General features: G+C 49.9%; 1 protein-coding gene across 1 annotated transcript in view; it reads left to right on the forward strand.

Annotated features, from left to right (window-relative positions):
- The first annotated feature begins 341 nt into the window (after positions 1-341).
- COL6A1 (collagen type VI alpha 1 chain) overlaps positions 342-24,415 on the forward strand; it is a 31,374-nt gene continuing 7,300 nt past the window's right edge. The window contains exons 1-28 of the mRNA XM_062578149.1: positions 342-582; positions 1,460-1,589; positions 4,612-4,812; positions 5,116-5,275; positions 5,586-5,708; positions 5,804-5,824; positions 6,110-6,130; positions 6,238-6,282; positions 6,696-6,749; positions 8,085-8,129; positions 8,233-8,259; positions 8,723-8,749; positions 8,845-8,889; positions 9,138-9,191; positions 10,606-10,668; positions 11,346-11,408; positions 11,860-11,913; positions 12,003-12,038; positions 12,310-12,372; positions 15,447-15,509; positions 19,272-19,334; positions 20,006-20,068; positions 20,916-20,966; positions 21,051-21,086; positions 21,541-21,603; positions 22,119-22,184; positions 23,002-23,037; positions 23,740-23,776. Coding sequence (XP_062434133.1) covers positions 474-582; positions 1,460-1,589; positions 4,612-4,812; positions 5,116-5,275; positions 5,586-5,708; positions 5,804-5,824; positions 6,110-6,130; positions 6,238-6,282; positions 6,696-6,749; positions 8,085-8,129; positions 8,233-8,259; positions 8,723-8,749; positions 8,845-8,889; positions 9,138-9,191; positions 10,606-10,668; positions 11,346-11,408; positions 11,860-11,913; positions 12,003-12,038; positions 12,310-12,372; positions 15,447-15,509; positions 19,272-19,334; positions 20,006-20,068; positions 20,916-20,966; positions 21,051-21,086; positions 21,541-21,603; positions 22,119-22,184; positions 23,002-23,037; positions 23,740-23,776 — 1,819 coding nt within the window. The 5' untranslated portion in view covers positions 342-473. The remainder of the gene's footprint in view (positions 583-1,459; positions 1,590-4,611; positions 4,813-5,115; positions 5,276-5,585; positions 5,709-5,803; positions 5,825-6,109; positions 6,131-6,237; positions 6,283-6,695; positions 6,750-8,084; positions 8,130-8,232; positions 8,260-8,722; positions 8,750-8,844; positions 8,890-9,137; positions 9,192-10,605; positions 10,669-11,345; positions 11,409-11,859; positions 11,914-12,002; positions 12,039-12,309; positions 12,373-15,446; positions 15,510-19,271; positions 19,335-20,005; positions 20,069-20,915; positions 20,967-21,050; positions 21,087-21,540; positions 21,604-22,118; positions 22,185-23,001; positions 23,038-23,739; positions 23,777-24,415) is intronic.

Below are 24,415 nucleotides of genomic sequence, written 5' to 3' on the forward strand. Positions count from 1 at the left end.
CAGCTCCATCTTCCATTGCTGGCCACGTGCAGACAAGGCTGATCCCCAAAAGTGTGTCTGATGAGCGACATTCGGAGTTTCCTTTGTTGAGGCTTTGCTAAGCTTGCAGCACTCCCACTTTCTCCATAAGGAGATCTCTATCTCCAGGGCATCAGTGATTCGGGTGCAGATGCGGAATCCAGGGGTGCTGTTGCAGGTACAGTGACATCCGGAAAAAGGATAACAAAAAATGCCTCATTCGTTTCTGACTAACAGCTGACAGCCCTGATCCCTCCCTCCGTCCTCAGACTGAAAAAATCTCCTCCTCACCCTAACCCTCCTGCCTGCTCTTCTTTCTACAGAAACCACGGAGAAAGCAATAAAAATATCTTCAGCAATTCCTTCCTCTGGATTGTGGCCTCTCTTGTTTCTCCTAGTTTCTCCTTCCCTTCTTTTTCTTGAATCCAACTAAATGATAATCTGAAGCAAGCAAAATGAGGCTGCAAAATTTTTTATTCACTTTGCTACTTCAAGTCTGTTTCCTGAAGGGAGGCTTGTGGGCTCAACGCATAGAAGTCACCAGCCGAGTTGCAAATGCTCAAGGTAAGCCTGGACCACTTTCCAGGGTGTTTTATCTCTCCCATCTACCCTGAGATTAGCAGATAAGCCCAGCTGCCATTTTGCTCCCTGCATAGCTGAGCTGACACTTCAGCTGCTTTTTGCTGTTACAGCTTTGTCAGGAAGTTTTAGAGAAGAGTTGTATTTCCAGTACAGGGCAATGCATATTTTAAAAGTGTTTGCAAGATGTACCCACCTATCTTTAATGTTTTTTTTTCCAATTCTCCTTGGCTCTGTCTTATCAAGTATGTTATTACTGGGGCTGGGATGCAGCAGGGAGGATGACAGACAGCTGGTATCAGTTTAGTGTTCTGAAAGAGTTTGATTTTTGACACTGACTGCTAGGTTCTATTTTTATTTTTGCTCTCCTTTTCAATGATATTTGTGCCAAGATGTTTTACAAAATCATTAATTTCTCATTGTGTTAATTGCTATTATGTATTGTTGTTTTTTTTCCAAGTTGTTCCTGCAACTGCACATTATTTTAAATAACTAATATTGGTCTCAGAAAGACATTAATTGAATGCAAAGGGGAAAAATACACAGGAAGCTGTTAAATGCAACAAATCAATACTTTCAGAATATATGCTCAGATGCAATCCAGTTTATCTTTAATGACAAGACAGAAATGCTATAGGAGAGCGAGCTCAGCTATACATGTATGTCTGCATGTCCTCACATGGATTGTTATTTGAAAGCTGCCGATTAGTGTGAAGTGTCTGAGCATAGTAGGAAGGGAGCTGGACTGCAGATGTGTTGTGGCAAGGGCATGCTATAACAGCACGGAGAGCCAGCGTGTTCACCAGGCAGTCAGTGCACGAGGGGTGCCTTGCAACTCCACTGTCTTTGTGCTTGTTCCCAGACTGCCCCGTGGACCTGTTTTTTGTCCTGGATACCTCAGAAAGTGTCGCCTTAAGGGTGAAGCCCTTTGGGGACCTAGTCACGCAAGTGAAAGATTTCACCAACCGGTTCATTGATAAGTTAACAGACAGGTAACTCTTTTCGCTTTTCTCTCTGGGTCGACCTAGGCCTCCCTGTACGTTCTCTGCAAGGTGGAGGTGGAATGAGGGGTCTGTAGCAGCCCAGAAATTATGCTTTGCTGCCCATCAACAAGCATAGTTCCCAGCCTGCTGAGGTAACAACCATTCTGCACACTAGTGGGTCATCCCGCCTAGGCCCTTTCTTTTCTGTGCCAAATACATCTGGCTGGCTTTAGACTCTGATTTTGCTACAGCTGTGAAAGACAAGCATGGGGAAGGGCCTTGGGCTTAGTGGGATGCTGAGAGCGCTCTGTGTGCCCATCGACCATGTGGTTGGGAGGAAAGCAGGGCTGCTGAAGGGATGCATGGGAGCATCTCCACCTTCTGCTCCCTGTGCCTGCTCTATTTCTGCTCCAGCTGCACTGAAGGCGGCAGTGTGCTTTAAGCAATACTGTCTGTGCCCGCCCCCAGGAAAGCAAGGGCTTCCTTGGAGCAGCAGAAATGGCTTCCCAAGCCCACTGCCTTTGGCCTTTCTAGGGCTAAAGCGATGTTGTTCTCCATCAGGCAGGGAAGTGAAGGGGGATGAACAATCCCAGAACTGTACAAGGTAACCAGACAGGGGTGTAGGCCTCAGAGCAGGCATGGGGTGACCCTGCTTTGAGATGGAGAAAAGCTGGGTAGGAATAATCTTCCTCTATGTGTTGATATTTGCTCTGAAGGCATCTCTGTTGCTGTCTCCAGGACACATTAGTGTCCCTGAAGAGAAGCAGGGGTCTCTAGGGCTGATTTGTCTGGCTGATTTTACATGTCACGTGTGTCCCTCCCCACTCCTCACCCTGGACAAGAGAGCCTCCTGCAGAAGTACCCATCTCCCTTGTAAGGGTAGTCCTGGAGGACTCAAGGCCAGGAGAGATGAATGCCCCAGGCTGCTGGATGGGGCCAGTGGGCATCCCTGTTATCCAGTAGTTCTTGAGCAAAGGACAACCTGGGAGTTCAGGTGGCAGTCAGATGCCTCTGATACTAAACTCAGCACAAAAGGGCAACCCCACAGAGTGAACCCCCTTGTCTCTGAGGACACCCTGTGCAGCTGAACACAGTCATGGGGGCCTCTGTGGGGTACCCCTTATCTATCCCATTGCTCAGCCCTTTATCTGATACTTGCTCACCCTCCAGGCTGCTCCTAGCCAGCAGCCTTGCAGCCACCATCCCAGACCTTCCAGAATGAGGGTGCCTGGAGGTATCCAGGGGCACAAAAGCACCCAGATCCCCAGAAGACATGATACTGAGACAGGGTGCAGGCAGAGGCCACAGCTCACCTTGCTGGGAGAAGATTCAGGGATGTGCAGGAGCACCACGAGCACTTGAGGCATGCAGATCCTGGTGAGCCCAGTGTGCCCAGGAAGAAGGCAAAGCATAGCTCCTCTGGGCATGCAAAGCCTCTGTGGTGGGGGCTTTGGGCCTGCTAGTGGACCATTTCTTCCAACAAATTATATCAGAGATGGTCCTCAAAATGTGATGGAGCTGGATGCATCCTGCTCTCTGATCCATATGACTTGGGGATTCACTCTTCCCCTCCCGTCCTAAATTTGGGTGCCTCAGTTAAAAAGCCACTGGATGCTTGGCAGCATCCTTATGGCAGGGAGCTCTGTGTTGAGACCTGACCCAGCAGCCTGGCAGCTCCCTTCATTGGATGCTGTTTTGTGAACCTCTCTAGGCAGCAGGAAAGGTATACCAGTGCCCAAATAAGCAGCTGGAAGGATGTCCCAGTGCTGCGAGAACTGGAGGGGAAAGAGGCCCCCTCCTTAGGATGGGTGAGAGGCAATCAGAATTTCACCTACTCTTTGTGTAGCCATAAGGACTGTGATGCAAGGCATAAAATGACCAGGAGACTCATCCTTGGAAATAATCTGCCAGGCCCCCATCATTGCAGCTTGTCTCTTTCTTAAGCAAGGCACTGGGACTTCTTCAGAGCCCCAGCAGTGTGCAGACGGACAGACTGACTTCCCAAGTCTGCCCCAAATGCCTTCATGACTACTCTGCTGCTGTTCATGTCCTCCAGAGAAGTCACCCTGCCATCCACCATGATGCACACAGTGCTGCCTGATGTCTGCAGTGTTCATGGTGCAGATGGCATGAGGTGCCAGCAAGGCACCTGGTGGTGGCAAGCAGTCAGGAGAGTGAAGGAGAGACCAGTGGGTGATATTCATGAGGTTTGGGGAAAAGGAGCTGTCATGTAGAGAAAAGATGATTTTGGAGAAGTGAGGGGGCTGCATCCAGGCACCATGGGGGGCTGTGTAGCTCTGTCCATTCAGGACAGATCTCAGCTTCCCCAAGTCTAAAAAGACTCATTTTGGGGCACTAAGTATGATGCCAGGCCAAGGCATATGAAAGTAGCAATACCTCTGTCCTGCGCACCCATATCCATGTACTCACAGGTGCAGACTCCCTTGGCACTACAAAGCAAACCCAGATCAGCATGTAGAGGAGGGCTTCAGTGCACATTCCTCACTGAGTGTGAACATCTTTCAGAGGGAGACATCCCACTTCAATCTGAATTTGTCCAGGAATGGAAAATTCATTACAGTCCTGGATATGCTGTTTCAGTGGTTACCTGCCTTGCACATATGTACCTTATTATCTAGCTGAAACTCTCCTGCTCAGTTTCAGTCACTGCAGTTTGACATCTCTTTGGGGAGCCAAAGTGTCTGACCTTGTGGGTGCCCACCACCTGTAGTCCTTCACACCTCCACCTACTCTGGACAAGCTAACCAGCTCCCACAGCTGGAATTTGCATCTAAAGCATATCCCAGCCCTCTCAGGTTGTCCTGTCCTATGTTTACTGAAGCACAAGGCTGTGACTTGCAGGAAAGCAGTGAGCTCCCTTGCAAAGTCATGTTATACTTGGCAGAGAATTTGTGTTTTACATTGTGAGCTGGCACAAATGAAGCAGAGCCAGAGATGCAGGGCAGGGCACAGGCAAGGTCAGAGGCTGTCCAGATGTACTGAAAACTTATATCCTTTTCTGTCCACGCAGGTACTACCGCTGTGACCGAAACTTAGTGTGGAATGCAGGGGCGCTGCATTACAGTGACGAGGTTGTACTCATTAAGAGCCTCACCTCGATGCCCAGTGGCAGGAATGAGCTGAAGAACCGGGTGTCAGCTGTGAACTACATCGGGAAGGGCACATACACCGACTGTGCGATAAAGCGGGGCATTGAGGAGCTGCTCATTGGGTAAGGCAGCAAGTCACCTTGGTACCGTGGTTAGGCACACCAGGGGAGATGAATGGGATAATTTGGGCAGCAGCATTGTGATGGATGGAGGTTAGGAGCTCTTGGAGAGGACTACTCCATGCACCAGGCAGAGCTGTTCCCACATGGGAGGAGGAGTTCACATAGACACTAAACAGATGACAGGGTGGCAGGTTGCTAGTGCTCTGGCTAGTTGGGATGAGGTATGTTGGTGTGCTGCTCAGAGTGATTATCTGGAAGTGCCCAAGCTGCCTCTCTTCAACTAAGTGTGCTAAACCCTTACAGTGGCTCCCATCACAAGGAGAATAAATACCTGATTGTGGTGACTGATGGACACCCCTTGGAAGGGTACAAGGAGCCCTGTGGAGGCTTGGATGATGCTGCCAATGAAGCCAAACATCTGGGAATCAAAGTCTTCTCCGTTGCCATTTCTCCCAACCATCTGGTATGGATCGTGCAGGCAGGATGCTCCCCACAGCGCTGACGTGGTGAATGTCCTGGGTGGTCCCACAAGATCACCAGCAGAGTAGCACTTGATGCAAAGGAGGGGCTGGATGCCCCAAGCACAGCAGCTGTGTTCAGTGATGAACGGTCACACAGCATAACTAGCTAGTGGGGATCTGACACTCAAGGAAGGCCACAGCCTGGGGAGGTGCCAAGGGGTTGAGGGAGGATGCAGCTCTGTAGCCTTGATGCATCCCCCAGAACAGTCCCACATGGGTGCCTGCAGGTCTCACTCTGCCTCTCCACTCCAGGATCAGCGACTCAACATCATTGCCACAGATCATACCTACCGTCGGAACTTCACTGCTACCAGCTTGATGCCGACCCGGGAGCTTGACGTGGAGGAAACCATAAACACCATCATCAACATGATCGTAAGCGTTGCTTTTCCCCTCCCCTATGTGGCCTGCCCCCTTCTTGAGCTTACCTGTCCCTCACAAACCCCTTCTCTCTGCTTTTTGTCTTGCAGAAAGATAATGTGGAGCAAGTGGTGAGTGTCCCCCAGGCACGGTGGAAACCCCACTCCCTAATGCCAGGCACCATCCTTGGTACCTAAGCCCATCCTCTGTCCTGGCATAGAGAGGCAGTGCCTCCCTGGCCCTTGCACAGGTTGACCTAGGCTGCGCAGGGGCTCCATGGTATTGCCCTGCCTCTGCTGCCCCTGCTGGGCCCCTTACCAGCCTGAGTGGCTCCTCCTTGGAATGGTATGAAGCCTGTCCCTGGTGCTGGTGCTTCTCAGTGCCTCTAATGCTGTTTTCTCCTTCTCTCTGGACAGTGCTGCTCCTTTGAGTGCCAGGTAAGTTGGGCTTTCAAGGCCCTCTATTCCCTCTACCTGTGTTCCCCCATTCCAGACTGTGCTTCTGTCTGTGATCTAATCCATACTTCTCTCCTGACTTTTTGCAGCCTCCCAGAGGGCCCCCAGGACCTCCTGGTGACCCAGGCAATGAGGTGAGTGAATAGTTACAAGCCACAGCTGCTGGGGAAATGAGGTAGTAGGGCTGGGTTATCAGAGGATGCTCCAAAACCAGGGAGGACTCCATGTCCTCCCCTGCTTTCAGCTTCACTCAGCTTGGGGAAGAGGATGGTTCTCTGTCACTGCCAGCCACCTGGCAACTTTCCAGCAAACCCATGCTGAGCTGCAGGAACTCAGTGCCCTGTCACTACACTCTAGTGATGTGCACTTCCATGTGGCCTGTGTCCAGGCGAGCAGGGGAAGAGCCTCTCCTTCCCATATGCATGGAGCACTGATGCTAGGACTGTCTCTCTCCACTTCCTCCCAACAAATCAACATTTTGTGCCCAAGGGTATGAGATAACTTTCCCAAAGGTGATGAACTAACTTATTTCTGTCCTGTGTTTCAGGGAGAAAGAGGCAAGCCAGGTCTTCCTGGCCAGAAAGGAGATGCTGGAGAGCCAGTAAGTAAAGGAATGACCTTGGTGACTCTGTTCAAGTGCTGCAGGAAATGTTATTTTCTGGCCACCACTGACTTTTGACTAGAATTCACCAATGCATCCTCAACATCTGAGTAACAGTGCAATGGGACAGGATGGGCACCCAGATGGGGGCTGTGTCAGCACCTGCCAGCCTGCACCCAGCACCCTGCAAGACCAAGGCCGTGCTGGGACCGCACCCTCACCCGAGCTTTACACTTCCCATTTCCCTCACTGCCCCCTGTTGGATGCCAGCGCTTGCCCCTTTGTCACTCCATTTCCATGGGGCACTTGATGACATTGCAGCCAGCCCTCTCCTGGGATGAGTAGGGTGATGTTGATCTACGCTCCAAGCCTACAGCTGCCCCACTAACCAAAGGCTCCCAGCCCACTCTTCTCCTCTGTGGGCAGTGGTGTGGGAAGAGCAGAGCAATCCAGACTGGGTCCAGCAGGCTGGCCTCCTTCCCATCGCTGCAAGACTTCCTTGTTCCTCGCCCAAAGTAGCCACTCTTTCTGGAGGGCACTTCTCTGACTCATGTGTGTTGGCACAAGGATGTATTCTGGGCTCCCTTCTATGTCCTCTGACACTACAAGCACAGCAGTGTTACAGGGAAGCCTTTGGTAAATAATAAGCTAATAGTGTGAGGAAAATTTTTCTTTCCTCTGCCCGTTTTTACTAGGTACATTTATTTTGGGAGGTGCATTTTCCCTGTACACGTAAGTGCAGTTAGTCAGTGTGTATGTTCCCAATTTGGAAACCCCATGACATGTACACACGTTTTTTCTTCCCAAGGGTTTTCTGTTCTCCACTTCAATCTGAAATGATCTGTCCCAAGCTCATAGTTTCCTTCACCCCAAGGATGAGCTAGGTTACCAAGCTGGGAGGGACAGGAGATGAAGGCAGAAATCCTGTGCCCACAGAAATCCTGTACTCCCAGCCTCCTATGGGCTGGAGGTGGGAGTAAGTGGGGAGGTCATGGCTGGAGTCCAACCAGCAGCAGTTTCCATCAAGACACCCTGCACACCTCTGACTGAAATAATAAACTTGACCTAGTCCTCGAAAGTGTTTTCAGCTAAAATAAGAGCTGCCACCATGGGGGTGTAGGTGTTACAGGAGGGATAGGAAGTGCAGCCCAACAGAATGGTCTTATTGAGAGGCACTGCAGAACCACATTTCATAAGTTGGCTGCAGGCACATGTTAAAAAGTGGGGGTCAGTCTCAGACTGAGAGACTGGAGAAACCTGCTTCCATGGTGATGGGGGCTTGTGCCCAGCTTATGCTGGTATCTGCCTTTGTAATGCTGTATTTCTGTCCTCCAGGGCAGGCCAGGGGACATGGGACCTGTTGGCTACCAAGGAATGAAGGTACTTGGCGCTTTGGGCCGTGGGCATGGTTTCTAGATAACCTGCAGGCTCCTTGGTACAGTTGTTTTCATTCTTCCCCTTTTCTCTCTTCTTTCATCTATAGGGTGACAAAGGAAGTCGAGGAGAAAAGGTGAGAGTGGCAAGGATGTGCTGAGGGGCTCTGTATGACCCCCTTCCTGCTTAGCCCAGCCTGTCTTACCACACCTGGAGCAGTCCTAAGGCTGGTCTGCCCTGTGCAGCTGGATGGCGTACAGGTCAGGTACACGTCTGCATATGTGTGCACACATGCTCCTCCTGCCCAGCCCAGCCACTGCACCCTAGTCCTTCTTCTGACACCAGTTATGCTGGGAGAGAAGGGAGGGGGGGCTGTCAGGGGCAGCTGATGCAGCCCCAGGGAATCCATCCATGCACTGCAAGGTGCAGGCAACCACTGTGGAACAGGCATGACCTAGCAGAAGGGGAGAGATCCGTGGCATTCAGGGACTCTGTGAAATCCTGCCCCCTCTAACTGAGCTGGCATGGGGACAGCAGTTTGGCAGACAGATGAATCTGCCCTGTGTAGGTGCCTGACCTCTCTCTCCTTCGTTTCACAGGGCTCAAGAGGAGCCAAGGGAGCCAAGGTCAGCTCTTGTACTATTTATTATTTTGTATTGACACTTGGAGGGGAAAGGGCCTTTGGAAATCACTTCTTCATGGTGTCTTCTCTGCATTTCAGGGTGAGAAGGGCAGGCGTGGAATTGATGGCATCGATGGTATGAAGGTAAATCTCTGCTCGGGGGTGCCTTGCTTAACTTGAAGATCATGGATTTTGCCCAGACACCTCTCCATAACCATTATGGTGTCCTGGAACTGAAGCCTAGGACACACACAGTGCAATGGGACTCCCTCCCTGTGGGGACATTCATCTACCAGCCAGGGACAAGGCTGAAATCACCCCTCTCAGGGCACTGGGACAGAGGCTTCCCACAGGCACTGTTCATGGAGATGCTCGCTTTATCTTTCTAACAGGGTGAAGCTGGATACCCTGGATTACCTGGCTGCAAAGGCTCACCAGGATTTGATGTACGTACTGCCTGGGTTTGACTTTCATTCAAAAGAATGAACGCAGCCCACTAGAAAGGCTAGGTGGGCCTTTTCCTGTGGCACACAATAGTGGGGAGCACCACAGGAAGGGAACTGTGGCCAGGGAATAGCTAATTGCCATGACTGGAAATATGCCTATACACATGCATCCATGGCACAGCATCTCTGAGGACTCATCAGAGCAGGCTTTCTTGTCCTTGCTATGAATTTTTCCCCATTTTGTACTGTGATGCCCAGCAAGCCATGTGCTGGGCAAGTGTTTGACTGGAGGGCATTCAGGCAGGGGACTGGGTTAACAGTGCTCAATGCCAAATAGGCAAGCCCAAGGTTAACAAATCCCAATCTGCTGTGCCCACTCACCACAGAAGGAGCTCTTCTGGAGAGCCTGAGAATGGCTTTGCTCTCAAAGAGCTAAAGAAAGGAAGGAAAATCCCAGTAGCTGAATCACTACAAGATCCTAGGTAAAATCCTAGCTATGTTAAATCTGGTGGCTTTATACCCACCCACTTGCAGTGGGTGTTTTCTCATCTCTGCAAGGTAGTCTTGAAGCACACAGAGATGTTTAGTTTATGGTTTGTGCTATGCAGAGGGCAAGAAGAGAGGCCCTCATGCTTCCTTTTGGCATGAGACTTGGGCATCTTTTGAATGAAGATGCTTATATGCATATAAAATTACAGGTACAGACCTATCTTTGTAGGTTAGAGTTCTCAAATTTAGATACCTCCTTTAAAAAATATTAACCTGGAAGAAGGGATGATCATTCCTCCAAAATCCAATATAGGATCACACTATTTTCTATTCAGTTGCCCTTTTTATATTAAATTGTGCCTTGTTGGTCAAGAGCAGGAAAATTTCAACCATAAGTAGATTAGCACAGATAGCTCATGAGTCCTTCCTTGAGTCTTGGAGAAAGATCATTCCACACTAATCAGAGAACCAGTGAGAGTCTTTGAAGGGCTCTGGACACTATTATTCTGAAGTTACATTCCTTGAGTTTTCTGCTCATTTCTGTGTGTGGGGAAGACACCCATACCTTTGCGGTCTCCTCAACAGAATTGATTTGATCCCTTCCGCTCCCAGGATGGCACGTCCTTAGTGGTATCAGTATCTCTGCAGTCCAGCTACAAGGCCAAACAACCATCTTTCCATCTGTTTTCTTTTGAATTGCAGAAACACGTTGCATTTTGCAACATTTCATAGCACAATCAAGTCACCACAGTGTGACTTGCACAGCACCATGAAAGTAGTATAAGAGTGCTGTTCCATCCCCATGTTGCTCCCCTGAGTATACATTCCTCCCTTCCTTCCCACTTGGGGTTTGTGCCAGGCTGCAAGGACCCTTGGTTTGTGCCTGATTTCCTGCAGGTAGTGACTCCAGCTTGGTTTTCAACAGGGAGTTCAAGGCCCACCTGGACCCAAGGGAGATCCTGGTGCTTATGGACCAAAGGGACAAAAGGTAAGCCACAATGCAGCCATGACACATGCCTCCAGCCTTCCTCTCCACTGCATGATGGACTGCTGAGCTTCCTTTGCTCTGCCCCAACAGAACTCAGATGGAGGGGTACTGGAAAACACTTGCCTGCACGGGGAGATGATCCTCATCCCCTCTGCAGATGGGGAAAACCCTACAGGATTGTGTGGGAGAGACTACGCTGGGTGTAGGGGCACAGTCAACAGAGGTAGTGGTCGATCTATTTCTGGCCCCCTCATGCTGGTTGGGGGTGAGCCTGTGCTGGAGGACACTGCTTGTCACCCATGATAAGATTCAGCCGTCATGACTAGGGCTGTGCCCAGCCTGCTGGTGACTCCAAGCTATTATTTCCTTTGCAGCTCTCTGCATGCCTGAGGTTAACGGGCACCTGCAGGCCAGGCACGAGCAGCTCCAAAATGTTGAGAGGCTCCTGCAAAAGGGCTGCTTGCATTGGGCCAGTAGGCTAGTGGAGAGATCTGCTGGGGTTGGGGCTGTTGCCCAGGGAAATGCTGGCCAGGCAGGGTGGCCAGGGAGGGATTGCAGGTTGGGTTGCAAATTAAAGGGCATTTTGGGGCAAGCTTTGGCTCCTGACAGTATGTATAGCACGGATCCATTCCTTGGTACTGAACAAAGCCTTAATGGCACCTTGTATCCTTGTCAAGGGGGAACCTGGAGAAGATGGAAAACCTGGCCGACAGGGGATCCCTGGAAGCCCTGGAGAGAAGGTTGGTGAAATGTCCATGTATGCATTTGTCCTCTGCTTTGTGTGACCCCAGCAAAGCCACAGCCAGCTCCCAGGTCACTGCCATAGCAGATTTCTTTGCACTCTCTGATAGCCCAAACTGACAGGGAAATGGGTCTGTGAAGCTGGTATGGAGAAGCTCCATGGTCAGTCTGACCCGAGGCAGGATGCACCAGTTTCCCCACTGCTTCCTGAGGATGCTGCCAGTCCTAGGAGGTGTTAGCAGGAGTCCTTGCAGCTTTCAACATGCAGGGGCTCATGTGAGGAGCCCTGAGCCCTGCTTTGTAAGGAGGGAGGGTGGTGCTCGCTCCAGCCATAGCTTCTAAACAGAGGCTGCTCAAGGCTAAATTGTGCTGTGCTCTGTTAACACACAAGGATTTGCTCTAAAAACTGCTCATGTGTCTTGTTTGAACCTCTGTGATTTCCTTATGCAGGGTGCACCTGGCAACATTGGTGAACCTGGACCAACAGGGGAGACAGGAGATGAGGTGAGTCCTCTACATGTGCCAGTGGTTGGCTTCTGTGTTTGCTTGCTGGCAGTCCCTAGAGCCTGACCACCTCTGTCATTTTCCTGCAGGGCCCTCCAGGTGCAGACGGTCTGACTGGAGAACGGGTGAGTAAGAGAGTCCTGCTGCTGGGCACCTTGCAGGCAGGGCAGGGGCCAGAACTACTCCCACTGCCAGGGCTTGTCCCTGTGCCAGTGAGCTGAAGGGCTGTTGGATGAACAGTGCTGGGACTGAACTCACTGAGATGAGAACTTCAAGGGAAGGTTCTACCCTCAGTGGGGCTGTCTGTGCCCATGCCAAGGTGCTGGGAGTGGGTAGGGAGGCACAAACCTCGTGGGGAACAGCTCCTGAACTCACATTTTCATCATCTCCTTGCAGGGCGGCAATGGAGAAAGAGGGCCCCCAGGCTCACCTGGTGATCGTGGGCCAAGAGGAGAGCCGGTGAGTGCATCTGTGGGGTGACCTCTGCATCTGTCTGCAAATAGGAGCATGTTTGGCAGCAAGGAGCTAGAAACGGGTGCCCAGTGACTAACTCTATCAGACTGCAGGCCAGCTTGGCAGCTCTTTTTCGTGACCCCCACCTGTACTTTCTAAGTGTCTCTTGCAAGCGCTGGATATGGGGACAGTGGGGCTTGAAGGGAGCAGATTCATCAAGCCTAGCACATCCCCAGCACTAGTACCATCAGGCAGTGTTTGCTGGCCCTGGAGAGTGTGAGTTATGCCTGGGCCAGACAGCCTGCACCCAGACTCCGGTAATGGGATGCTTTAGACTCCTACATCTTTAGCACCAGGGTCAGGAACAGTATGCTTTCACTCAGGAGGACAGCCATGGGCTGTCTGCAGAAGCGAGGCCTGGGAGAAAGGGAACTATACAAAACTCATCCTGCTGTCCTTAGAGGCTAGAAAGACACAACTGTCCTGATCCAGGAAGCAAGCTCAGTGTTTCAGTGCATCTTTTACTGCTAGCCTGGGAGCGACCTGCTATTGCCCCTCTGCAATTGCCCCCTACGCTTGTGGCTAACCAGTAAACAGCCAAAACGTAGGGAACAGCGTGCCCAGAAAGCCAAGAACAGAGAGAGAGCAGTTAGCCCCTGCCTGGAGGCTGTAAAACCAGCAGCAAGGTATTGTGGTGGAAAGTAGAAAGCCAAGGTTTCCTCCCTAGCATACACACCCTCCTTGGGCTCAAGGCTGGGTGTGGATCTGTGCAGGGTATGGGGGCCTGAGTACCTGTGACTCACTAAAGAGGGCATGGATGCTGTTAGCCACAGGGTTGTATGCAGGAAAATGTGTGTGGATGAGGAGAAACGGGGCAAATATCCCTTCCTTCCCCTTTACTGAGGCTAGAGTTATGTTGGCTGAGCAGGAGTCACTAGGAAAGTATTTTGTATGCCTGCCACAGATGAGTCACTGAGCGGGCGCGTGTGCGTGGGAGGGATGGGCAGAAGCCACCATCAAGCCAGGACAAACATGTTGCAAATGGCGGGAGGTACCATACACACCACATGCCAGGAAGAGGGATGAGGGGCAGTTGCTGGGCAGGGTTGGGCTGATGGGAAGGAGGGCATCTGCAAGGAGGATCCTGGCAGATTGCCAGCAGCATCCTGGCCCTCCTTTGTCACGATCCATGCCCAGCACACAGGCCAGCAGCCAGACTCAAAAGGGCCCTGGGAGACAGAAGGAGAGGAAGAGAAAATAAAATACAAAAACAGGGGATGTTCTGTCCTTGACAACAGCCATCCTATGGCTGGGGATGGGAAGGCAGGGCCTGCTTAGGGGGTAGGGCCATGTAGGGATGGGACTGCATGAGGACAAGCCTGGGATTTCCTTCTGCTCCTGTTCTCCATCCCCCCAGCACAAGACAACAGGAATACTGCCTCTTCCCCTTTGGCTGGGACATAGGACCTTGCACCACTCCTCCCATCTCCATTGTTACAGGGACAGCCAGGACCTGTCACCACCATGCACCCACTCAGTGGGACAACTCCGAGGCAGGCAGGAGGAGAGAGCTATTTGTCTGGCCAAGCAGGACTTGGGGCCATCCTGGGGAGGGGGCAGCCTGCAGCTGGTATGTGAGGAGCTCTGGAAAGGGGCTGCTGGCAAACTCCCATTTCCTGTTTACTGCTCCGGGAACGGCAGCTCCACTGTATGTGGTGTGTGAGGCAGATGTGCGCGAGAGATGAAGACACGCCAGTGCCTTGAACTTAAATTGTTAAGCAGACGATGGGCTGCTTTGTTCCAAGTTTCAGTCCAAGCACGAGGCCTGCTAAGCTTGCCAGAAACGTCTCCACCAGCATTCAGGGCCCTTTGGAAGTTATGTTTTATATTTACTGTTTGGCTTAGGCAAATAGAAGCTTTCCACTTGCAAACAACAGCTTTAGGTCTCCAAGCTTCAACTGCTTTCCTCAAGGAAAGTGTGCTTTCCTTTAAGTCAAGTGTGGCTGTCATAGGAGATTGCTGAACTTTTCAGGGGGCTGGAGGCTGTCTGAATCTGCATGTTGGGTGCTGCAGGAGGAGCAGTGCCACTTTAAAAGATGCTTGTCTTGCAGTAGGTGTTGCTGACTGATCTTGGTGGGTGGGAACTGCTTGGCTGTAAGGTTCCCACCTGTCCAGCTCAGCATGCTAAGCATTAGCAAATGTAAAGGGAAAGTGTCAACAGTGAGAGGGGACAATGCTGAGCACATCTCCCCATCCCCTTCCTGTGTGTGCTGTCCTCCAGCTCCGTTTTCTTGGAAATCCTGTTAACTCCACAGGGATTTAGTACCTACTTTTCTAGGCCACCTTCTCTTGCTCCCCTGCAAAACAGCCACTGGCTGAGCACCCACTTGAGAAGCTGGGACTCTGTGGAGCAGGATGGGCTCAGTTGAAGAAAGAGAGGATAGAGGAAGAAGGATGTTAGCTAGGAGTCTCTGCATGACCATGTTCTGGGGGGGGAGAAGCTCTTCTCTGTGGAGACTGCTCAGGATGGAAGAGCTTCTCTAGAAAAGCAGCAACTATTGGAGAACGCAGCCAGGAAGAGCCACTAAGTGGTTTGGGGGCAAGGGCCAAGACTATGTGCAGAGTCCCTTGCAAAAGGGGAGAGAGAGAGAGAGCAGGGTCACCCTGGCCATATACACTAGTGACATGACAAAGGCATGTACCACCACACAGAAGCCATTCTCAAAGTGAAGTGGGGTGGTTCTCTCCAGTCATTTGCTTTTCTGATGGAAAATAGGCTGAAATGCAATGCCCAGAGGCAGACAATCCCATCCTGCAGTAGGGCTTTATCTAAGGATCACACTGGCTCTGAGGTGGCCACACTAGCCAAGGTGAACTAATCTCTCTTTTCCCAAACCTCTGATAGTTTCCTAACCAACTCCTTTGACCTGAATCTGCCTTGAGAGCCTGCTTCCTTGGATGACTGTATTTCTTCCCAGCATGTGCTACTGGTGCTGCATCTGTGCTTCCCACTGCATGCAACACCCTTTGTGTCTTACACCCCTCTTTGAGTTTCTCATTTCTTCTGTGTCTGTTTTCAGGGAGAACCTGGGCCACCAGGTGACCAAGGGCGGGAAGGACCCCTGGGACCACCTGGAGAGCCGGTAAGAGTGTGCATAAGCCTTCTGGATCTCAGCTGGAAATGGCTGGGGCAGCAGAGAAACTGGGGTTGAAGGCTAACTGATGCCACAGCCACTTGGGGCAGGTTTCCAGCATCTTCCAGACTGGGCAATGGAGCTGATGCAGAGGGGCGGGGATTTCTAGGAGAACTTAGAACACGAACATGGCTAGAATGTGAAGAGTTGGCTGGTGGACTGTGGACAGAGAAACCTCCACGTCATTTCCCTCCAATAGAAACAGATGCCAGCATGTCTGACAGACAGATTTGGAAACTGGCAAGTGCGAGCTGCAGCAATGCACAAAATGTTCAGGCCAGGGGCCAAACATGGCTTTTCTTGGTCATTGGAGTCAATGAGACAGCTTGTGTGAGTGAGGATTGCCTGACGGAGGCCTGGAAGTGTCCCTGACACCACTGGGATCTTTAAACTGTCTGTCCCAAAGCCAGCACTCCCTAAGTCTGCTCACTGAGAGGTCTAGTCCTGCTCTGGAGTCAGCTTGTCCTTGCTAGCCTGGCTTTCTGAAGAGCAGATCCCAGTGGCTCTATGAAGAGCAGAGTTGGCTACCTCTAGCCTTAGAAAAGGTTCTTTCCTTTCCTCGATTAAAGGCTCTTTCCTCCCAGTGTGGTACCAGCTTCCAGTCAATGCCTCCAAGCCCTGAGGTGCTACTGAGTTAATCCTCAATGGATGTAGCACTGGTTGCACTGATAGAGTTTCCACCCAAGGAAAGGGGGTCCACATAGAGCCTGTGCGAGGGTGACAACTCCTCTCTTACCCTTGTCAGTCAAGCGTTACCAAGAAAGAGCTCAAGCCACAGGAAAGCACTGAGATAAATGTTCCTGTGCTGTTGGAGTAGGACTTAGCTAAGGGATGAGGTGTCATAATTGGTATATGGACAAAGACGAGACAGCCAGCCTTTGAACCTTTTATGGTTAAACAAGGTGTTAAGGAGCCCTGAAGGAGATCTGGAGTGTAGGAGAGCTGTGAAGGGGCCACTGTTGCACTGACATCATCCCTCACATGGGTGACCCTGAGGGAAGACAACAGCATGAGGAAAGGACAGTCTTGTGCCATGGTTGTGCTTGCCCACAGTCAAGCTGCCCTCAAGTCTGCTTTGTGCTAAAGGACACCAAACTCTTGCAGGAGGATTGTACAGCTCCTGTTGCCTTTAGCTGAGCTAAGCTCCTGCTGCAACCAAAGAGCATTTGGCAGTATTTGCTTCAGTCAGCACCAATGAAGTTTCCCCCTGTGCTTTGTCATTTTGGGAGGTGGCATTGGTAGAAAGGCAGTTCTTTGGATGCATACCTGTAATGGACCAGTGTTGCAGGATGACAAGGGCAGAGGAGGAAGGACTAGAATTACTCTCTATGTAGTAGAGGTTCATTCCAGGGTCAAGGCAGGAATAGGGATATGCAGAAGAAGACAGAATTCTGGTGGAGGTTTGACACAAACCTAGAAGCAAAGGCTGTGCAAGTGTGCAGAGGAACCAGGATGGAGCAGATCCTGCCTTCAGCCAGTCTTCACTGGTGGAGAGGAGGAAGAAAAAAGGGGCAGCTGCAGCAGGTCACTGAGCCTGTGGGACATCAGTCTTCTCTTCTCAGGGATGCTAGACTTCAGTTAACCGCCTGTCAGAGAACAAACTGTTACAGCAGCTGTTCCAGTACCTCTCCAGACCAAAGGACTGCCCTAGTGCCTCAGTTGCCAGGGAGATTTTAAAAGCAGTTGCAAAGCTAAGATTTTTTTTTTCCATAAACTGAGGAAAAATGTTTTTGCTTGACAAAATTAAAAATAATTGTGTAATTGGGCTTGGACAAGGGGAATACTTTGGCAAATGCAAGTAGTTTTCAAGTCATGTTATCTGTAAGCTCTGGCTTGTGGATTGTATTTCTTTTGGCGAGGGGAAAAGGCTCCCACTAACCTGTGACTCCATTTCACTCTCCTTCTGTCTGTGAGAGAAGCTAAAGGTCAATTCACTCTTTCTTTGATCTCCCCAGCAGGTTTTGGTGGTCTCTGGCTGTAGTGTTTGTCCCTCCTGTGGTCTTTGTTGCACCCAGAGAGGAAGTGGACAGGGAGCTGCTAAAGAATTCCTGTCCTAAAATCCTACGTTTTCACAAACTCCTCCAGGACCATGAGGGATTTGCACTTGTATGCTATAGTGAGGCTATTTACAGACAGTGTGAGCCAAGAGTTGGATCCAGCTTTGGCTGATGTGAACGATCATGTGTTTCTACTCCTCCTTCTCGGCTTTCTGTGTTTTGGGCTATCATGTAGGAATAGAGTCACATGTTTTTAAACAGTCTAGAGCTCTACATTACACTTTGTATATTTTAAATCCTCTGCACCCATCCATATGCATTTGCTTGGAACAAGGTGTATGAAGTGAACGTGGATGTTTGGTACCAGCTTTTCCCATAGCAGTGTCTTGTGAAGAGGGACAGATGATAGCAGGAGAAGATTTCAGCTTCCTCAACTTCTGGATGATGAGAGAGAGCAGCAGTAAAGGCTGAACTGGGCTGAACGCCATGTTAAACAGCTCCCACTCCCCATGGGCACCATGGTGAGTGGAGCTGGTCCCAGTTGCTGATATGTCTCAGAACAGAATTGACAATTTGAAGTAGAGGTGAACAAGCACTATTCTCAAAGCAGAAATTATTTCTACTTCCAGGATATTCAATTCCACCAAGGGCAGAAGGACTACTTCATGGGAATCTGAAATTATCACTAAAATTAATAGGGGCAGGCAGACCTCTCAGATGGAGCAGGATAGACCTACTGAGTGCTGTACCTGGATCAGCTCTTGGCTCACCAGGCAGGATGCATTTGTCTCTTAGCTGCTCACAGACCCTTTCCAAGGCTGTCTAACCCATGCTAGAAATGAGCACTGTCCCCTATGATGGCTGTGTGAGTTTATTTCAGAATAACCAGCTAGTGCCTGGAGCAGTAAGAGGCCCTGCTGCGTGGCAGTGATTTCCACGCCAGTATTCCAGGGCATTCCTGTAACTGTTCAGAGGCTAGTCCCTCCCTCAGCCTGGGTGCCACTGCTTGAGCTGAAAGCATGTCTAGCCAACTCATGCGTACAGTTTCACAACTCAGCCTGAAAAGCCTCCTGCTTTGCCTCTCTCTCTGCAGTGATTTGGCCTTGGCTGCCTTGGAGGGGACTTTTCAGAGAAAACAAAGAATAAGTGGAGAGAGCTGCAGCCTGTGACTCAGCCAGTGCAGGCAGGAGATGGTAGAGGAAGAGAGAGCGTGGGGAGAACCACATGCAACCCTATAGCATTCTGTGACCACTAGTTGGAGCAGAGCCGTCTTCACACAGCTCAGCTTCAGATCAGATCAGATATCCCCTGTAAGCAGGGGTGACCCTAGTCCTCAGGACTTCCTTGGGCACTAGTAGTCACAGCAGGGCTCTCACTGCACATCACCAATACTGCCCAGAGTATGGAGGCCATGCTAGGTCTCTTTTACCCTGCCATTATGCAGAGCACTCCACTGGGAGCCACATTATGCACCCGCATGATGAGCCAGTTATTGCCCTGTTGCCCCTTGCAATACCTCTTGGAACATCTCCTTGCCTTTGTTAACCCCCATCAATAGAGCATTTCTTGTCAAATCTGGCTAGGCACAGGTGACTCATTGATGAGTACAAGGTATGGGTGGTTACCCACCATGTCATGAAATGAAGGGACCTGCCCTTCAGAGCAGAAGAACCAGAGAAAAACCTCATTGTGAGAGCTCTTTGTATTTTTCTAGGGTGAAGCTGGACCCCCAGGACCCAAGGGGTACAGGGGAGATGACGGCCCCCGTGGAAATGAGGTCAGTGTTGTTTCATCACATCATCTTCCTTGGGGGAAGGAAAATAGCAAGGGAAGACCAGGAGATGCTGCTCACTAGGGCTGTCCACAAATCCCACAAATCTTGGAAACTCTTTGTAGATAAAAACTCAGTGACTAATTTTCTGGTGAGCACATCAAGGCATTTTCTGTGAGTCCCTAAGGCCCTGACTACCTTTTGTCCAACAGCCTAGAAACCATTTTTGAGAGAGGAAGTGATTGCACCATAAGTGACGTGGCTTCACACCACACTTTGCCCTTCCTCTGGCAGAAGCTAATGGAATTGCTCTCCAAAAGCAGTTACCAAAATCTACCAGCACATCAAATCCCGATATCCAAGAGAAGCTGTATTTCTGGCCCAGCTGTGGGCTTTGCATTGCTCTCATGTGAGCAAAGTGTCTCCTGTCATGGGCTTGAAGAAGCTCTTAAGGGAACGGAAGTCTGCAGTTTATCCTGCCAGCTGCCCTTGAAAGACAGTGGACTTCTTCCAAGCTCCTGTTTGTATTCGCCAAAGTAGGCGGTTGGTCTAAGGTAGGGCACAAAGGATTAGAGCATTGCAGGAAAATGAGCAGCATCTAGTTGCCTCAGAAGACATCATCTTCCCAGCTCAGAAAACTTTGCAGAATGCTTCACTGCTTCTCCCTCTCCTTTCAGGGCCCAAAGGGATTACCTGGAGCACCTGGTTTGCCTGGAGAACCTGGCTTGATGGGAGAAAGGGTGAGTGCTACTTTTTTCTTGGATTGGTGTGAAATGTGGAAAGGATCAATGGTAGGTTGGTCCCACACAGCACTGCCCAGCTCAGGAAGAAAAGAAGAAATTACAATCATATACAACTAAACACCTGAGATATGCTCAGGAAACTTGCAAATAGCCTGCTTTGAATATACATCACATCTGCAGGCACAAAGAGCCATATCTCTGGATATTTGTTCCAGAGTGGATCAAATATTTCCCAGGGTATTCCCACCTAGGTTGTAACCATCCCCCACCATTCTCAGTCTCTGAGAGGGACAGTGAAACTCCCAGAGCTTCTGAAGTTTCCTCTTTTTCCCTGTTCCCAATGTATCTGCTTCTTTTTCCTTCCAAAATAAAGGAGTTAAGGAACCTGTAAGATAGATAAGCTCATGACTCAGTCCTTCTTACATTCACCAAGGCTTTGCAAAAGAGCAACACTCTCTGAGTGTAGAGGCATATGTTACAGCCTGGGGTTTTCATGGTGGGGTAGAGGAGGCATCTGAGCCACAGCAAAACTGTTATCTGTCTCAGGGGAGAAGAGGGAGGAGGAACAGTATTTGACTGAATTTAATATGGAGCGGACTGGCACTTTTAAGTACAATTCTGTAAGAGCAAGGAGGGACTCTCTTTTCAGTAGCAGTAGATCCATCATGTTTGATTTACAAGTAAGATAGCTTTTCTAACTGCCTGCACTGGTGTCCAACACACTGGTTACATATTTTTCCAACAAACATTTTGCTGTGGTGATTAGTGCCCAAGGAGAGCAGGATCTTGCTGCTATGTCATCTAAGGGGTCTGCTTTTCACATCTCACATTCCTTCCTTTCTAGGGGGAAGACGGCCCTCCAGGGAATGGTACAATTGGTTTCCCAGGTGCCCCCGTAAGTTTTGTATACCACTTAGAAATCATAAGACCATTATTTCTGCTTATCCAATCTAACATACTTCCTTTCCCTCATCCCCAGGGACAGCCAGGAGACAGAGGTGGCCCTGGCATTAATGTAAGTTTGTTGCTTCCTCTCATACCCAGTGCTGATTGCCCTGGTTGATGTGTTCTGGCTGGTGCTTTGGTGAAATGGGTTTCCCAAGCCAGACCACTCCTCCAAAAACCTGTTTCCCTTCTGCTCACTTCCCTCTGTAGTGAATGCTTCATGTACCAGTACTTCCTGGGTGGCACGAGTAATAACACCCAAGGATGGAAGCCTGGGCAGAGTACCATCAGGTGCACCCATAAGGCCAGCATTTAGGATGGGAAGTACCAGTGAATGGGAGCTGGACAGTGACAATTACAGTGAAAGCCCTGAAAGAAGCACTCTCTCTTGATAGCTCTGTAATTTGGTGCTAAGCAGCCTGTGCACCTCACCAGGCCAGTTCTTAGGAGGTCACTAAATGAACCAATCTTATCATGCTAACAATGGCTTTCTATGCTGAAGTCTTCTCTTTTTCATTTTTCAGGGAACAAAGGGCTATGTTGGTCCTAAAGGTGATGAAGGAGAAGCTGGAGACCCTGGCAACGATGTGAGTAATCTGTATAAAGCTGAATCATTTTTCTCCCCGGACATAGTGTGGAAGCTTTGGACTGGATCTAGCACTACCTTGCTAGTGGGCCAGAGCCTGTCAGATTTTGTTGGATTACAAGCACCCTTTGCCACTGGGCAACATCTGATGGCAAGGGGAGCTCTCTCCTGGCATTCAATTTGCATTCTGTGCATTATGGTTGGCATGTCTCCAGACTGGTTGGATTGAAGTGAGTAATATCTCCAGCATGGCCTTGAATGCTTCCAGGTAGCACCTATATTTGCACCTGTGCTGCACCATTATCCTGGGGAAGGAGATTTTCTTGGTGTCCATCCCAAACTCCCAACATCTTTGTTTGTTTGTTTATTGGGCACAGCAAGCTCAGATAATACTTCCATGGCAAAATTATTGTTAAGTAGGACTTAGCTGACATCTAGAAGTGTAAAGTGCTGTTCATCATTCAGACATGTACAGATCTGTGGTTTTTTTATTTTATTTTATTTTTTTTATTCCAGAACACAACACCAGGCCCCAGGGGCAGCAAAGGAGCAAAGGGTCACAGGGGACCTGAAGGCCGTCCGGTAAGTAAGGGCGCTGAAAGGATTTGCACCAAAGAGCAGAGCATACCAGGCTGACAAAGCTCCCAAAAGCAGAGCTTCCAGTGAACTTGTTCTGTGTGACTCCTTTTAAAGTAGTGGCAAGGAAGTTTGAAAGCTCACTGCAGTGGCCTGTAGAAGTACACAAGTACATGGGTCTTTTGAAATTAGCAGCAGATGTTTCTGCAGAGCCAAGCAGAATTCTCTCTGTGGGCAATTCGGCTTCTCTGACATCCACATTCATTCCAAAACAGAATAGCAAACACAAACATTTGTGCTTTTTCCTGAACAAAACATTCTCAAATGACTGAATCAGCAAGGGTTTTCTATTGAGTTACAGCATTTTGGAGTGGCCATCCTGAATATGAAAGTGTTCCAGTTCATATTGAGTCACTGCTTGCTTGTGTTGCCCTCCATTAGCCTGGTAGTACAGGAGAGGCATCTCCAGACTGAAATGCGTCCATTCTCCTGAAATGTTATGGTGGCAATAAGGGGCACATTTTCACTCACATCAGCAGGACACAAGATGCGTGTGTTTGCTGCTTGTGATGAAAGCTTGCCTTCTTACCATGAGAGGCACAGTGTGCATGGTGGCCAGTCTCCTTTCCTCACACACAGCCTCGGGGCAGTGTGCAAGCAAACAGATATACCTCTTCAAAGCCCAGCACAGGAATCAGCAGCTGGGGGGGCTAAATAACTTTTCCAGACCATGCTCTGTATTGCTTACTAAGAGATAGGCAGTGCTCACCCCAGAGGGACTGGCTGCTTTTGTAAACACTCTCTCAATGTTTCTGTTTGACAGGGACCACCAGGACCTGTAGGCCCTCCAGGACCAGATGTGAGTGGGACAGGGTCTGGGCACTGCTTACTTCCTTGGTCTGCACTTCCCCTGCCCCACACAACAGCTCCTGGGAGGGAGATCATTGCTGGGAGGCTGCTGGGAAAGCCTTATATTTCTGGGCTTTGCAAAGGAATACAAAGCTGGATGCTCTCTGCCCCTTATTACTGTCCCCATGAGTCTCAATAGCCAGATTTCCTTCCTTCATGCCAGTCCATCACCATCAAGTCCCCTGCAGAGAGTGAAAACATCAGTTCTCGTGTATGTAGGAAGCATTTGGTATTTTTCCCAGCTTAGCCCCTCCATTTCACTTTAAGATGAATTCTATGACATTTGCTCAGCAAGGGAGGGACATGAACATGTTTTGGCCATGGTATCACAAAGATCAGAGTCTCCCCATGCTCTGGTAAGCAATCTGTTCCTGGTCTGCAGCACCCAACATAGGCAGAGGAAAGATCGAGCAAGTTGGGTGGTGAGCTGGGACCTTCCATGTAGTCTCTTCTGGGCAGCCAGAGCAGCAAGTGCAGTTCACTGCCAACAAATTCTAGTCCTCACTTGCTCCAAGATGAACAAAACATCACTCATTTCCAGATCACAATGTGCTTTGAGAGCATACAGCAGCAGCTGGGCTGGTGAGCAGCAGAGGCTCTTGGGTCCGTGGGAACCAGGAAGCCTTTTTCACCATTGTTCCTGTGTTTTCAGGAATGTGAAATTTTGGACATCATCATGAAGATGTGCTGTGAGTATCCCTGTGCCGCTCTTCCAGGCCTTTGGCCCTGCTTGGATCCTTGCCAAGAGGGACGTGGCTGCTTTGCTCAGCTCCGTGCTAGGCAGAGGAGCCCACCAAGCACCCTGCATATTCATGAGGAATAAGCAGCAAGGCCATACTCTGCTCTGCCAGCCAGAGTGTTACAGAGCTTGACTGTATTAGCAAGCCAGACAGTCCCCAAGCAGCATGGAGAATGATGCTTTCCAGCTGGGACAAGGGACATTGCTCCCTTTCAATGAGTTGCTTGCTGAGAGCCATGACAGAAAACTCAGCAATGTGGAGAATGGTGCACTAGACAACACAGATTGAAGGGAGCATGGGAAATCAGGCCAAGATGGTAGGAGAAAAAGAGGTGAAAGTCCTCCCTGCAGCTGGGAATATAGGCAAATATAGACTGTAAGGGAACTGAAGAAAGCACACATAGCAAACGATTTTTGGCCCGTGGCCATGAAGTGCTGGAGCAGTACATAGTACTTACGAAATATAGTTTGTGCTCCATAGTTTGGTGATTTACTTAATCCTTAATAAAGGATTAGCCATTATTTACACTTAAAAAGGGAAACATCAGTGTGTCCAGAAACAGAGCTCTGCCACATACAGTGTTTCAGG

Source organism: Rhea pennata, chromosome 6, assembly GCF_028389875.1.
Source record: "Rhea pennata isolate bPtePen1 chromosome 6, bPtePen1.pri, whole genome shotgun sequence".
Classification (NCBI taxonomy): domain Eukaryota; kingdom Metazoa; phylum Chordata; class Aves; order Rheiformes; family Rheidae; genus Rhea; species Rhea pennata.